We start from the raw sequence: 17,531 nt of genomic DNA, 5'->3' as shown, positions 1-17,531 counted from the left end.
TTTATGGATGCTTTATATGTTGTAAGACGTTATTTTAACCAAGTTTCTGCAAAATATAGTTGAAAAATGCTTTCAAAATTTGGAATTTCTAAGCACATCTGCAATAAATTCTCTCCATTTTTAGAGGTAGAATTAAAAGTGTAATCCTTTTCTAATTATGGATATTTTTGTGTCGTTAAATATTAGGACTGTTCCAAAAAGCTACTGTAAGAAATTTTTTGTTTTGTTCCCCCATATTAAGAAAACTTCCGATGTAGCGAATGGATTTTTAAGTTTTGACAAGTTCTTTAAAACTAAATCTTACTCTAAATTCCTATTTTTATAATAATTTCTTCTTCATTTTAATTTAGGCTGGACAAAGTGATGTAAATGGCTCTAAGATTCGAATAGAATCCAGTTACATAAATAAGTCTCTATCTGTTTTGTCTAGAGTGATTTTTGTTTTAACTAGTAATACAGTAAGTAAATATTTATTTCGTATATCTATAACTGCCAGCCTAACAAAATAGTCAATTGTCTAGGACATTATCGGAAACTGTAACAAGGTTAAACTATTATAAGTAGGATGGGTTAAACTCTTAGGACAGATTTTTATCTGGATCAACAATGAAAGTCTAAAACCATCTTTCCTCATTCGAGTGGCAACAGATACATATTTTTGTTTCAAAAGATTATTGAGCATTATTTAGCAGTTTACATGAGTAGTTTGTGCAATTAATCCGACACGAGGATTGAAATTATTTGGCGGTAAATAATCGAGCACAATCAATATTTTTTATCACTCAGTAAAGAGTATTGAAACTGATGACTTGGTACTAAATAGGCTGTGAATAGTTTGTAAATTAAATTCGACAAAAAGAACTTATATTTATTCAGTACACTTCATGTAACCACCATGTCATATTATTGCAACTTGATGTAACTTCAACAAATAGCTATCTTCTGATCTTGAAACAGGGCTCCCACTGGTCAGGGAGAACTTGGAAAACCTGGAAACCTGAAATTGCAAGGGAATATTATTTTGACTCTAAAAAGCAAGGAATAGTCAATGAAAACTGCATTTTTCATTACAAAAATCTAGGAAATTCCTACAATATACCTGGAAAATAACCAGTCATAGAATTGTCAGTAACAGTAATCAGTTATTGGGATTACATTTAAATAATTCTAGCAACTATTACAATTATTAGTCACATTTTAGTGAAACTGCTATGTTATCATCCTCAATCAATTATGTATGTTTCTTTTGTTCTCACATAATCTAATATTTTCCATTTTCAAATAAATAAATGAAGGTTTTTTGATAAAAAATTACATTACAATGATAAAATATGGTAAAATATGGTTTCACTGAAATTTGTCTGATATTCCTGGAATAGTCAAGTAATTTTTTTTCTGAATTTGAGTGGGGATCCTGTTGAAATTGCACAAATTAGTCACCTTTTAAACTTTAAAAATTTCCAAAAGCATTTGATATACTTTTAAAACAAACCCGACCATCATTTTACACAATAATTTAGTTAAATATTTAAAATGTCATTCATTCACCAAATTTACGGAGCTGGACAAACAAAACCTTTTTCACCAACTAGCTGCAGATTGGTGTAAGCTTTATATATTCATTATTGGTAGTAAGATTTAACTACACTCTTTGACGTGTGTAACAACACTTAATTCGTAATTAATTTTATATAAAATAATCATTCACACAATTTATAGAGTTTTTCAACATCAAATTTGTTGTTTTCTTAGGCCATTAAGGGATTAGGAGTGCTATTGTTCTTGTTTACCAGTGGCGCCATCTATGGCCAAGAATTTGACTTCTGCCACACCCATTTCATTGGGTGGGCTTATTCACACATCCATTCATTCATCCACATATCGTAATTTTGACCTGAATCAGAGTGCGATCAGTCTAAAATCCAGTTTTCCCAGGGGTTTAATTTGCTATAGGAATACAGAGGACTTTGTTACCGGACAGATTTAGCTTACACCTGTCACCACTTACTACACGGGGAGTCTTTGGTCGACTAGATTCGAATTCCCTTTCTCACGAGAATGAGTAAAGCGCCCTCATTCTCGTGACCAAATTTGGCGAGATTATACCTCTGTTTCTACAATGCAGACAGTAAATATGTACTTCAGAATACAAAATTTTGTTGTATTTATTCTTGCTGTTAATTACACCAGGAAACAAGAACTAGTTGCTTGTCAAATTTAGTGATCATTTTCATATCAAGCTTATTTTTAAAAAATTATTCATTTCATTCGGAAGTTAATAGCTGGAACTTTTATCATCTTTAATAATATTAATTTATTTTGTAACTTTGACATTTTATGTAGTATATAATTTAGTATCTATTAGTATTTAGAAAGCATGTAATTTATTTAGTATGTAAGATAGAAAATATATTTGTAAATAGTATAGATTAATGTAGTATGTGAATATAATTTTTTTTTTGGTCAAGTTTTTGATTCCTCATCTGGTATAAAATGGATGATTCAATTCATTAACAGCGATTTTATTCTTATTCTTTATTCTGCACGATTTCTAAGGCCCAAAGTCCGACTAGAGGAAAAACAGGTAAAAAAAAATTTTTTTATGGAATTCACTGGTTAACTTTGAGGCGTTTTGAATCCGATTTGAAGTGTTTTGAACCTTTCACTTCCTGTTCTTCTGTCCCCTTAGAAAATTAAACAGATTTTTACGTACAGATTCTATACTCAATAGTGATAAAAAAAATTGCTAAGGATGGCAAGTTTTTTCCACCAAGACAAAAATCATTGATGCCGATGAATAGAATTTTTTTTATTTTCAACAATGTGCTGAATTTGTCACTCATCAAACCAAGTTAGATCATAAATGATTTTAAAAAAAATAACTGTAGGTTTCTATTTTTGGAAATTTTACGACATTTTAACTAGTATTAGCAGAAAAATTGTTAGTGAGGCCATGATCCAACATGGACTGTAACGCAAGGGAGTTAGTTAGTTTTAACTAACACACAGTGAACAGGGTCACAGTGAGTCCTGAGTTAATGCTAATGCATTAACTGTAACGGATGTAACTTATTTGCTAAAAAACTTGTTTCAGAAGCCTCTTCACTCTGTCTCCCTATTGGACTTAAGATTAATATTTTGATTTTGGTAATTTTTTTTGAATATTTTTTTGAGGATATACTATATTATTTGTTCAATTGGAAATTAAATTATAGTTTTACTACACTACATGGAGAAGAGCTTGACCATTCCTAGAGCTTCTCTATATTTTTTCTCAAATCAATAAGATTACATTTGTGGTTTTACGTGAATAATTTTATAACAACTCCAAAAATAGAGTAAAAAATATTTCATGACGAAAAATTAATTTAAATTCTAGAATAACGTAAGTGATATTTTCAATTGGGTGATGACTTTGAATATTTCAAAACTTATTTCAAAATATATTAGTTCGGTCGGAAAGAATCGGGCCTATGAGTGAAATAAAAGTCATCTTGAAAAATTAACTAGAAAGTAATTGTGTGTTTATTCTTAGAAAGACTTACCACCATACAGAGAGAGTTGTCTCACTCGATTGTTGAAGGAGAGTTTGGGAGGAAACTCACAAACAGTCATTATCGTCTGTGTAAGACCTTCATCTGAAAGTGAAACGAAATATTCATTGGAGTTTGGAACGCGGTAGGTCTTGCAAGTTTATTTATTTATTTATTTATTATTTTTTTAAAAATAGAATCAGACACTTCGGGGAGAGTCGGGTTGCCCCGCCCAGCGGATACCCCCGCCCACTGTCAATTTCATATGTAAAGAATATTTTTTCAAGTCAATGGGCCATCGGACATTGATTGTTATATTAAAAAAAGATTATTTTCAAAGTTTCAAGTATTTATGCAGCTGGTAACATGGTAAACAATAGTTTTGAAAATATGTTGAATACAGTAGTCATGAAATTAAGAAAAATTGGTTGAATGTTTCGATTAAACTTCATTTTAATACTAAAAAAATAATTTTTTCTATACATACAGCATTAAAGTATGTAGTCTTAAGTTTAATTTGCACAAAGAAAGAAGTTTGTATGTAAAAAATTGTTCGAGTAATTACAAATTTACAAAAAAATTGGATTTCGGGTAGCCCCGCTCACATGAATGTCGGGTATCACCGCCCAATTTTATTTCGTCGATAAATGTACGGTTGCAAAGATTATTATTTTATTGCTTCAAATTTGAATGTTATATGCATTTTTAACAACAAATATATGTTTTAATATTATATGAAACATAAATTTATATATTTAAAAATGAAAAATTAAATATTTTTAAAATGTAATTGATATATCCAAATTAAATTTAATATCAAGAAATCATAAATATTATGATAAGCTATTTGCTTACTTATTTATTTTCACTTATTTGTGAACGAATCAATCTACAGAAGCATTTGAATGCAATCAAAATACAAAGTGAATTTGTAATTTTATAAGAAGTATTTTATATTAAGTTTATAAGAAGAGATCAACCAAATAAGTTTATATTGAAAAAAAACTATTGTTATTAATTATTGTTACTTAAATTAAATTATTTTCGTTAAATATTTAATATAAATTTATATTAATATTATAAAATATTACTATACATTAATAATGGTAAAAAGTATGAAAATTGTTGTTATTAAATGATAGAATTCACTAAAAGTATATAAATATGTAATAAATAAAATAATTTTGCTATAAAAATGATAAATGAGGTTTATCTATTGTAAATACATTGGTCATTCTCACTTAAACCTGAAAAAACAGTCAAAAAACATAATTTTTGTAACTGGGTGGGGCTACCCGACACATTTTGAAAAGGGCTGAAAAGCATGTTTTTTTAAATTTCGATTTTTTGAAAGTTAAACTATTCTTTTTTTGGTTTATTCTTTTTGCATTATTTAATTAGATGATAAAACAATAGAAACATACAAAAATATTGATTCTTACTCAATGTTATACAGAAATATAAGCAATACTCCTTAAGTGGGCGGGGCTTCCTGACTCTCCTGTAAGTGTCTAAATGCAGTTTGATTTATATATTCCACTATCATAGCTGCCAACTCTACTGGATTTTCCAGTAGACTACTAGATTTTGGTAGTTTCTCCTGGTCTACTGTTTCAATTAAATTTCTCCCGGCATTGTGGAAAATTCCATAAAATTGAGTATATTTCCTAAAAATATCCCTATAGAAATAGAATTTTTGTACCAATTATTGCTTTCTGTCTTGAATAATTAAATAAATATGACTAACACATAATTAAGCGAACCTCATTTACAAAAATCAGTTCAAAACCTTTTTTTGTTCTAAAATCCTCAGTTTATTTTTATCCATAACTCTCTTTTTAAATTAATTTAAAAAAATCTTTTAATTATGTCTGATGAATGCCTATTAATATTCGAAATGATGAGTAAACATTTTTTATTTCCAATGAGCTGCACAATCGGTCTTGCCGATGAGCAGACCTAGTGCGTTCTCCAGAGGTGGTATCCACTCTTTCAGGACCACCAAAATGAGTGAGATACCGTTGGTCATGTTAATTTGGACTTCTAGTTTCTGACGCACTAGATGGCAGCACCGAGACTCTATTTGGATGCTAAAGCACACTAGGAATTTAATTTTGCCGGAAATGCCAAGAGATAATAAGGCACTCCAGGGATCTTTTACATGCCGCATAATCATACGACATGGAATCATACGAGGATTTTCTGCTTCCCGAAAATCAGGTATCTGAGCCGGGGATCGAACCCACAGACTTGGGCTCAGAAGGCCGACGACAAACCCACTGCGCCACCCAGCCGCTTATGAGTAAACATAATATACATAAAGTTAATCATCTTTAATGTCATAATTGGAAAATATTGTAATTTTTCCATTTTGATGACTGTAAAAATTCCTAAAATTCCCTATGCTTAAAATATTTAGTACATTATACAACAATTATCATGAAATTTATACTCTTTTGTAAAATCTACTGGATTTTTACCATTCCATGCTGACACTATTTTCAAAACAGACATCCTGGAATTCCGAGGGAAAACACTGATAAACCCGGAATTCACAAGAGGACTCGTTATTATTTTTGAATATTCTTGGAGTATTAACAGTATAATGGCAACTCTCATTTCACAATTATTATTACGAGTTTAAACTTTTTTTAAACAATCAATTATATCTCATAAAACTTCTTCAGAGTTTTTATCATTTTTTTGGCTATAATAAATGTTTATAGTTAATAATTTTATTATTTAAAAATTCTAATAAGAAAACAATTATTTTAATTTAAATATTTTAAAGAAATAAGAGAATAAACAGTTTTGTATATTACTTTATGCTTAGAACATTTTAATGAATCTATTAAATATATGCTTTTCAATAAATATTGCTAAACTTTAGACATGAAATAAAGAACAATTCTTGTTCAAAAAAATAAAATAATTTCATTTTTAGGGAAATTTTTTGAATCAATATGTAAATTCTTATTACATACATATAACACTTGCATATATAAGAAATTTGTTTTAATTTGTATTAAAAATTGTTTTCTTAATTATGAAATAATTTATCTTTGAAACTTTTCGCTTTGAAGAAATAATAGTTTTTGCTACATTTTTTAATAATACTGACAATAATTCTACAAATTAATATAACAACTCTAATATACATCTATTGTTTTTATTTCAGGGCTAAAATAATAAAAAATAATCTACGCAGGAACGTGAAACTAAGCGAAAACAAAATGAGTAGATTACAGAAATACATCAGTATCGCTAATAAATATATAAAAAATTGTGCTACAGAGTTGCAAAGATGGAGAAGTGGTAAGCTTATTATTATAATTTTTATGTTTTTAATCTTTTTGCTTTTAAATAACTGTAAAAATTTTATTATAATTATAAATACTTGTACACATCCATGTAAGTAATTACAGTTGTATGCATTATAAAATATTAATGCCTACCAATGAAAAGCAAACTTTCTTAATTCGTATTCATTGCATGAGGCATTAATGTTTTTTTTTCCAAATATCAGTGAAATTCAAAACTTTGCTTGGTTTCTTATTTTACCAAATTAATTTATGAAGTTAAATTTAGTTTACGAAAGTCAGTTTGGAAAATAAAGAAACTGGCCAAATATTTTCTATCTTATTGCAGTGTTCTACTGAATCAAAAATGTATGTAGGAATTCTACTTAATGAAATTTTTAATTTTTGGTTCGTAAGTCGATAAATACTGATTATAGAGAATAGCCTGATCTTGTTGTTGATACCGCATAACATGTTAGTTTTAACAATATCAATTTTAAAATAAACATTTAGCCCCATTACAATCACTTTGCAGTTGATATGTTCAGTGGCATACTGCAAGATTTCATCTCATCTACAATTTTTAGGAATATATTTTGTTTTCCTTATTATGCACTCCGACCTCTATTTAACGAAGTTGCTAAATCCCGATAATAAGTTCCTTATAGGGAAAATTTATTAAATGGAAAATTACCTTTTAAAATACTTAAACAACACAAAACAGGTTTTAAATTCATAAACACTAGGCATAATTTAAATAGCAATTTATACGCCGTTATCTTGTAAACTAGTATCTACTATTTTTTTTTATGAATCTTAACCATAAAAGAAATCTGCAGGAAAAACAAAAATAGAGCGAAACATTATCCAGTGTTATACTATCATGCTACATACATTTTCAACTGAAAAAAAGAAAGAAAAGAAGCTAATTTTATGTATAATATTATAACTGCATTTATTGGAAAAATATTTTTAAGCATGCAATACCACATGCGTTCTTAAGTTTAATTGCTACTGATAAAATCCATTAATTTGAACTGAGTTTTTCGTTTGCAATGCAAGCAAAAAGGAAAAGGGATTTTACTGCTTTCTCTAAAATAACTTTTAGAGAAAGCAGTGAAACATTACATAAAGCAGTAGCTTCGAAAATTAATTCAAGTTCATTTCCCCCATAAAATTCGTCAACAAGTTTGAAATGTTTCGAAATATTTTGGAAAATGAATAAAGGGAATCTCAGAGAAAAGTTCGTAAAATAGAAAATTCACTTCGCTGTTATTTTACGAAGAAATTTCCAAAATGTTCTTGGTTCCTCGAAAAAATTCGCAAAATAGAGATGTTCGCAAAATGGAAGTTCGTTAAATAGAAGTCCTACAGTATATTGCTTTCCTTATTTTTGCCCTTCAGAATTATATTTTGTTTTTCATTATTATAATTATGAATGAAAATTTAATCTTACAAATATATGTGTTACAAGAAAGTGATTAAAAATTATGGTAGTTCNTGTTATTAAATGATAGAATTCACTAAAAGTGTATAAATATGTAATAAATAAAATAATTTTGCGATAAAAATGATAAATGAAGTTTATCTATTGTCAATACATTGGTCATTCTCACTTACACCTGAAAAAACAGTCAAGAAACATATTTTTTGTAACTGGGTGGGGCTACCCGACACATTTTGAAAAGAGCTGAAAAACATGTTTTTTTAAATTTCGATTTTTTTTAAGTTAAACTATTCTTTTTTTGGTTTATTCTTTTTTGCATTATCTAATTAGATGATAAAACAATAGAAACATGCAAAAATATTGATTATTACTCAATGTTATACAGAAATATAAGCAATACTCCTTAAGTGAGCTGGGTTACCCGACTCTCCCCTAAGTGTCTCATTGCAGTTTGATTTACATATTCCACTATTATAGCTGCCAACTCTACTGGATTTTCCAGTAGACTACTGGATTTTGGTAGTTTCTCCTGGTCTACTGTTTCAATTAAATTTCTCCCGGCATTGTAGAAAATTCCATAAAATTGAGTATATTTCCTAAAAATTTCCCTATAGAAATAGAATTTTTGTACCAATTATTGCTTTCTGTCTTGAATAATTAAATAAATATGACTAACACATAATTAAGCCAACTTCATTTACAGAAATCAGTTCAAAACTTTTTTTGTTCTAAAATCCTCAGTTTATTTTCATTCATAACTCTCTTTTTAAATTCATTTAAAAAAATCTTTTAATTATGTCTGATGAATGCCTATTAATATTCGAAATTATGAGTAAACATTTTTTATTTTCAATGAGCTGCACAATCGGTCTTGCCGATGAGCAGACCTAGTGCGTTCTCCAGAGGTGGTATCCACTCTTTCAGGACCACCAAAATGAGTGAGATACCGTTGGTCATGTTAATTTTGACGTCTAGTTTCTGACGCACTAGATGGCAGCACCGAGACTCTATTTGGATGCTAAAGTACACTAGGAATTTAATTTTGCCGGAAATGCCAAGAGATAATAAGGCACTCCAGGAATCTTTTACATGCCGCATAATCATACGACTTGGCCGCTGAAGATTTTCTGCTTCCCGAAAATCCGGTATCTGGGCCGGGGATCGAACCCGCAGACTTGGGCTCAGAAGGCCGACGACAAACCAACTGCGCCACAAAATATTGCAATTTTTCCATTTCGATAACTGTAAAAATCCCTAAAATTCCCTATGTGTAAAATATTTAGTACATTATACAACAATTATCATGAAATTTATACTCTTTTGTAAAATCTACTGGATTTTTAACAATCCATGCTGACACTATTTTTAAAACAGACATCTTGGAATTCCGAGAGAAAACACTGATAAACCCGGAATTCACAAGGGGACTCGTTATTATTTTTGAATATTCTAGGAGTATTAACAGTATAATGGTAACTCCCATTTCACAATTATTATTACGAGTTTAAACTTTTTTTAAACAATCAATTATATCTCATAAGAACTTCTTCAGAGTTTTTATCATTTTTTTGGCTATAATAAATGTTTATAGTTAATAATTTTATTATTTCAAAATTCTAATAAGAAAACAATTATTTTAATTCAAATATTTTAAAGAAATAAAAGAATAAACAGTTTTGTATATTACTTTATGTTTAGAACATTTTAAAGAATCTATTAAATATATGTTTTTTAATAAATATTGCGAAGCTATGAAATAATGCCTTTTTAGGGAAATTTTTTGAATCAATATGTAAATTCTTATTACATACATATAAACACTTGCATATATAAGTAATTTGTTTTAATTTGTATTAAAAGTTGTTTTTTTAATTATGAAATAATTTATCTTTGAAACTTTTCGCTTCGAAGAAATAATAGTTTTGCTACATTTTTTAATAATATTGACAATAATTCTACAAATTAATATAACAACTCTAATATACATATATTGTTTTTATTTCAGGGCTAAAATAATAAAAAATAATCTACGCAGGAATGTGAAACTGAGCGAAAACAAATTGAGTAGATTTCAGAAATACATCAGTATCGCTAATAAATACATAAAAAATTGTGCTACAGAGTTGCAAAGATGGAGAAGTGGTAAGCTTAGTATTATAATTTTTATGTTTTTAATCTTTTTGCTTTCAAATAACTGTAAAAATTTTATTCCATGTAATCCATGTACGTAATTACAGTTGTATGTATTATAAAATATTAATGCTTACCAATGAAAAACAAACATTCTTAATTCGTATTCATTGCATGAGGCATTAATGTTTTTTTTTTTTAAATATCAGTGAAATTCAAAACTTTGCTTGGTTTCTTATTTTACCAAATTAATTTATGAAGTTAAATTTAGTTTACGAAAGTCAGTTTGGAAAATAAAGAAACTGGCCAAATATTTTCTATCTTATTGCAGTGTTCTACTGAATCAAAAATGTATGTAGGAATTCTACTTAATGAAATTTTTAATTTTTGGTTCGTAAGTCGATAAATACTGATTATAGAGAATAGCCTGATACTGTTGTTGATAGAGCATAACATGTTATTTTTAACATTATCAATTTTAAAATAAACATTTAGTCCCATTACCATCACTTTGCAGTTGATATGTTCAGTGGCATACTGCAAGATTTCATCTCATCTACAATTTTTAGGAATATATTTTGTTTTCCTTATTATGCACTCCGACCTCTATTTAACGAAGTTGCTAAATCCCGATAATAAGTTCCTTATAGGGAAAATTTATTAAATGGAAAATTACCTTTTAAAATACTTAAACAACACAAAACAGGTTTTAAATTCATAAACACTAGGCATAATTTAAATAGCAATTTATACGCCGTTATCTTGTAAACTAGTATCTACTATTTTTTTTTATGAATCTTAACCATAAAAGAAATCTGCAGGAAAAACAAAAATAGAGCGAAACATTATCCAGTGTTATACTATCATGCTACATACATTTTCAACTGAAAAAAAGAAAGAAAAGAAGCTAATTTTATGTATAATATTATAACTGCATTTATTGGAAAAATATTTTTAAGCATGCAATACCACATGCGTTCTTAAGTTTAATTGCTACTGATAAAATCCATTAATTTGAACTGAGTTTTTCGTTTGCAATGCAAGCAAAAAGGAAAAGGGATTTTACTGCTTTCTCTAAAATAACTTTTAGAGAAAGCAGTGAAACATTACATAAAGCAGTAGCTTCGAAAATTAATTCAAGTTCATTTCCCCCATAAAATTCGTCAACAAGTTTGAAATGTTTCGAAATATTTTGGAAAATGAATAAAGGGAATCTCAGAGAAAAGTTCGTAAAATAGAAAATTCACTTCGCTGTTATTTTACGAAGAAATTTCCAAAATGTTCTTGGTTCCTCGAAAAAATTCGCAAAATAGAGATGTTCGCAAAATGGAAGTTCGTTAAATAGAAGTCCTACAGTATATTGCTTTCCTTATTTTTGCCCTTCAGAATTATATTTTGTTTTTCATTATTATAATTATGAATGAAAATTTAATCTTACAAATATATGTGTTACAAGAAAGTGATTAAAAATTATGGTAGTTCGAATAATTGCAAGAAAATAATAAAAAAAGTAAAAATATTAAAAAAAGAAGAAAATAAATAAAATAAGAACTGTTTAAAAAATTGTTTTTATTCCTGATTTCCGAATCTGAATACAATTAATATATTATTACACTAATTAATTATTAATTAATAACATAAGTTAATATATCATCTGAATAAATTACAACTTTAGAAAAACTGACTAGATTTTTATAAAGCTATGAAATTTTTAATTTAGTAGAAGTTCTTCTGTTCAGTTTTGTCATCTTAAATATTTTTAAAACATGCAATGCGTGAAGCGAGAGCAAATGATTTTTAAGATTTTTTTTCTTCCGCTTTGTGAGGAATAAAATTCGGTAAAAATGCAGAGAAAGAACAAGAATTTCTGATGTTTCTTAAGTTTTTGTTCAAAAGCATGTAACTGAGTTTTTCTTTAACAGACAATACCGCATTTCACTGAAAACTGTTTGCTCGAACTGTTTATTCAGATAGTTTAATAATTTAGATTTTATAATCGTTTTTGAACAGCCGACCCAATTTTTTAAGTTGCTACTATTGTTGAAGTCCACAGCCTTCTAAATGTGAACCCAATTCAGAAGACGAGGGAACTCCTAGATCAGGTGTTTTTGGGAGAAATTTGCCTTCGTGGAGAACTTTTTGATGAAACTAACCCGTATTTGTGTTACATGGAGAGGAAACTCACGAAAACCTCTCATGGTTAGCATGACGACAAGGGGACTTTTACCCATGGTCCGTCTACTACAGAGGATATTTTACGCCAGCACTGTGGTCGGTGCAAGTCGGATGCGGTATTCGTATCGACCTGCCATTGCTGGGATATGTCCCCCGTCCACCTCATTGAAAGGTGAACGCTCTATTCCCTGACCCATCCCGGCTCAAATATTTTAATAGATTGCTATTTATGTCATGGTTAAATCTTAATGGCTTGACTCTAAGGGGTAAGTAGCCGTTCTCTTGGTATGATAGTTAGTCTTTGCCTATCATCTCTCTAACCGGGAATCTATTATCCTCCGTCTCGGAGCCAGGGACTAGGAAACAGTACATTGACTTCTATAATACTTTACTTTTTAGTAAAATCAGTTAATCACCAGAGAATTTTTATTATTTAGTTTTATATGCACTTTCTGATTTTATTTCTCGGTTATTTTGCTTGAAACTCTTGATAAATGATTTCTAGCTGATACTCATCCAAAAAAAATTTTGCAACAGTGAGTGTTAAATATTTTCGTAAAATAACCAAACTACCTAAGTTCTTATTGTCCTTTTTTGAGTGCAATGAAAAACTTAATATAATTCTGTAACTGAACAAGTTCTCCGTTTACTTCATAAAAATAGGTGAAACTGTACCAGAGGAAGAATGGATTCCTCCCTTCGATTACAGTGAAGGAGATACTTTCTCAAAACAATCTTTGAGGGACTCTGCTCGTCTGTCAAGCAGCCAGATTTTGCCAGAATCGTCCATTTTTAATACTCCCTGTTATGACTTGAATGAGTCTCTTCAAAGCTGTGAGGATATTAGCGACTTAGACAGACAATTAGACATTATGAGACAACCGTTTCCACGGGTTTGTATTCTAACAATATATGATTTTTTTTTCTTTTTTGTTATTGGTCATTCATAGGAAACTGTTTAAATGTTACATTAGCATCGAACGGGATTTGCTTATTTTTGCTGTCAAGTGTTAAGAGTGTATATCTCTGGAGTAAATACAACTTCACATATAGTTTGTTTATGTAAAGAACTCCCCTTGCTATTCGTCTGAAATAGTGGCTATGGTTACTGGGTTTAACTATTTCAAGTAGGGAGTTGGGTCATTATTTAAGACAGGGTTTGGCTCGGGTCGACTAGAGAAAGTGAATCAGGAAAGAAGGAAATTCCTCTTTTTGAAATGCGCTATTTCTTGTTACCATAGCAGCTCATGGTCTTAGACTTTGTGGCGTGGAGAGTTCTTTCGATAGATAAACTATACCACCCTCTGATTTTCAATATTTTTTGTTAATTGTATTTTTAAATTCTAACAATATTCTTTTAATGCATTTTTGAGTATACTTAAGTGAAATGTTATTAAAGTGGAGTTATTTTAAATAATCTTGCTCAATCAATTTTACTCAAATTCAATTTTTAATTATTGCCACTGTCTTTAATTTTCAGCTCTCACTGGAAAATACTATGTCTATGCAAGCTGAAAATGAGAAAGTGAGAGACATGGATGAGAATTATGAAGCTGAAATGGTATGTACGTTATAAGCCACCACAAAATGGGGAAAAACAAAATATTATTACTCCTTCCATAAATTTGGTTTTTGAGTTGTTTGTTTACATTTTTTTTGCCATGGTCTTTTTATTCTACATCTAAATTTCATAAATTTAACTTCTGCCGTTAGATATTAAGTTATCAGCTAATTTCAAAACGGTTACGGTTATTTAGTAAAAGGAGCATTTGTGTCTGATTTCGAAAATGTTATTTTAGGTTTATTACTTATACGGAAAATTTAATGTCTGGAATAGACATATAGTAACAATTTATTACTCAGATATTTAGATTTTTTAATAGTCCTATTTATATTACGTTTATTGCATTATTGGTAGAAAGATTTTTATTAAATTAATTTTGTCTTTCTACATAGGTCAAACTAAAGGAAGAATTGTTTTTTTCTGAGGAACAAATCCTTATACTTCACCAGGATATGGAAACAATTACTCAAGAGTTAAAGTTACAAAAGGAAAGAAACGAGGAGTTATCAAACATGTTGATAACAGAGAACAAAAAAAAGAAAACACACGAAACAAAAGCAGAATGTTGCATGCAAGATCTCTACAATTTCAAAAGGATCATGAATGAATGCTTAGCGCTTTTAAATCAAAAAATGTCAGAAGAAATTAACGCAAATTTTAATTCACCTAAATCTTTACCTGAAGTCAACCCAGAAATTGCGGGACAGTTGAACCACATCACCGGCAAAGTGCTAAAAGAAACGTTGAGTTCAGAAGATATTCAGAATCAAATTTTCATGTTGTTTGCCCATCTTCAAAGACTGTCGCGGTTTCACATTGTGCAAGAGCAAAAGATTGCTGCAGTCTCCTCAGAAAGAGATTCTGCAGATGAAAAAATTATATCATTGCAGAATGAACTATGCAATTTAAATACAAGCCATGCAGCTAAAGACCAGGCTTTGCAAGCATCAATACTTGAGAAGTTGCAACATTTAAAGACAGAAGGTTTGCAGGAATCATTACGGAAATGCAATATCCAAAATAACATTATAGAACTTTGCGATCAGCTTATAAATTTGTCGGAAAAATGTGATCTGCAAGAGCAAAAAATTGCAGCAGTTACGGATGAAAGAGACTCTGCAGTTGAAAAAAATATATCATTTCAGGATGAACTATGTCATTTAAATGCAAGCTATGCAGCGAAAGATCAGGCTTTGCAAGCATCAATAGATGAGAAGTTGCAACATTTAAAGATAGAAGGTTTGCAGGAATCATTACGGGAAAACAATATCCAAAATAATATTATAAAACTCTGTGATTGGCTTATAAAATTGTTCGAAGAATGTGACCTGAAAGACCAAAAAATTTTAGAACTTTCGAAAGAAAAAGATTCTGCAGATGAAAAATTTATATCATTGCAGAATGAGCTATGCAATTTGGAAGCAAGACATGCAGCTAAAGATCAGGCTTTGCAAGCAATATCCAAAATAATATTTTAAAACTCTGTGATCAGTTTATAAATTTGTCGGGAAAATGTGATCTGCAAGAACAAAAAATTGCTAAACTTTCGAAAGAAAAAGATTCTGCAGTTGAAAAAAGTATGTCATTACAGAAAGATATATGCAATGTAAATAAAAAGCATGCAGCCGAAGATCAAGCTTTACGAACAGCATTAGTAGAGAAGCTGCAACACTTGAACATACCTTTTTTCAATGAATTATCAAGTGTAAGTGATGTTAAAAACAATATCATGAAGCTGTGTGATCTGCTTTCAAGTTTGTCGAAAAAATGTGACCAAAAAGACCAAAGAATTGCACAAATTTCGAGAGAATTAGATTCTCAATACGAAAGTAATACGTCGTTACGAAAAGAAATATGCAATTTAAATGAAAGCTATGCAGCTAAAGAACGGGCAATGAAAGCATCATCAATTGATAAAGCATGTGCACAAATTGCAAGACTTGTTGAGAGTTGGGATGAATAGGCCACTGAGTGAATGCAATTTTAAAAATTAAGTTTTGAAGTTGTGCAATCAGCTTATAAGTTTGTCTAAAAGAATTGATCTGTAAGACCAAACAATTGTAAAATTTGTAAAAATAATAGAAACTGCATAGATGCTTGTTGTTACTTATAATTAATGTGTAATTATAATTACGTATAATGAAAGAAAGAAGAAAATTATAAAGAAAGTTTAAGAATAAATATATATTAAGTTTTCCAAGATTTGATTAAAAACAATTGATATCCAACAAATGTAATTAAATTATTATCAAAATCATTGAGTTAATTGTGTGTTAAATTAGATAAATGAATATATTTTCACAAAAATCTTTCTTGTTATATAAACTAATCTAATCGGGCAAATCCAAGGATAATACACACACACACATAAATTCAGGGTGTCTTATAAATGCTGCACACCACACCTAAATATATCTTTATCTAACGATTAGAGGAGCATGGTTTCAATTTAAGAAATCGTTTATTTTGATCAATCATTTATTTTTTAACATGCTAATTTTTCAACAATTTACTAATTTTAAATTTTATTCGGCACCCAGAGGCAAAAAATATTATATATCAAAGATTCCCCCGCAAGAAATTAATAAAAATGGTAAAAAACACGTCATCCTAACTTAGAAATCACCCGAGATATCAATATTTAAAATTTATATCTAATATTAGGGGGGGGGGTCATATACTTAAAGCTCATCGCCAGACTAATACACTGCGAGAGAAAAAAATTAATTGCAGGGAAAACCGTTTGATAAAAATAATATTGCAATCAGATTGATTCGAAAAATTTTCCATAGAAATACTTAATTNATTGAACCATAATAATAATATTCTCAATAAATTACTTTTTTATTTTTAAAAGTAAAATATTTTATTCGTCACATAGAAATAAATGAGATTTCTTTTCTTTTCATATTGTATTATTGTTGAAAATATTCAGAAAATTTTATTTTTTAAGACCTATAGTAATTTTTTGTCGCTTTATTTAGTATTTTTGCCAATGATGTTGAAATTCGGCGTTGAAAAAAGAGATTAATAACAAGGATCATTAAGAAATACTTCTCAATTTACTTAAGTTTATCATTAGAATACATTAGTAAATTCGTAGCATTTCGCTAGTTTCCGCCTAATAACAAGTGAAAAGCATTTACTGTAATGCTAGCCCATACAAAAAAGCTTTTTTTTTTTGCTGCATGGTAAAGCGAATTTCAACAAGTTAAAGCAAATTTCATAGAATCAAATGAAGAAAACATTCCACTTAAAGCATCAAATAACAGACAAAATTATTGTCTAACTCATAGAATCTTTTTGCAACAAGAGAGAGAAATATACGTTTGTCACAATTTGGTTGTAATTTTACCGTGCAATGAGAAAAAAAAAACCAATTG

General features: G+C 29.2%; 1 protein-coding gene across 4 annotated transcripts in view; it reads left to right on the top strand.

Annotated features, from left to right (window-relative positions):
• Positions 1-16,265, top strand: part of LOC107452458 (kinesin heavy chain) — a 40,018-nt gene extending 23,753 nt beyond the window's left edge. The window contains exons 10-15 of one of the 4 annotated variants that reach the window (XM_071181111.1): positions 351-458; positions 3,536-3,678; positions 6,712-6,848; positions 13,248-13,477; positions 14,065-14,145; positions 14,541-16,265. In XM_071181111.1, the coding sequence (XP_071037212.1) occupies positions 351-458; positions 3,536-3,678; positions 6,712-6,848; positions 13,248-13,477; positions 14,065-14,145; positions 14,541-15,626 (1,785 nt within the window). In that variant the 3' untranslated portion in view covers positions 15,627-16,265. Of the gene's footprint in view, positions 1-350; positions 459-3,535; positions 3,679-6,711; positions 6,849-10,284; positions 10,422-13,247; positions 13,478-14,064; positions 14,146-14,540 lie in introns of all 4 variants that reach the window. The other 3 variants (XM_071181112.1, XM_071181114.1, XM_071181113.1) reach the window with 3 other exon arrangements.
• Positions 16,266-17,531: the final 1,266 nt, after the last annotated feature.

The sequence above is a fragment of the Parasteatoda tepidariorum genome, chromosome 5 (genome assembly GCF_043381705.1).
Source record: "Parasteatoda tepidariorum isolate YZ-2023 chromosome 5, CAS_Ptep_4.0, whole genome shotgun sequence".
NCBI lineage: Eukaryota > Metazoa > Arthropoda > Arachnida > Araneae > Theridiidae > Parasteatoda > Parasteatoda tepidariorum.
Note: the sequence above shows the minus strand (reverse complement) of the source record. Positions and strands in the feature narration are given on the sequence as shown.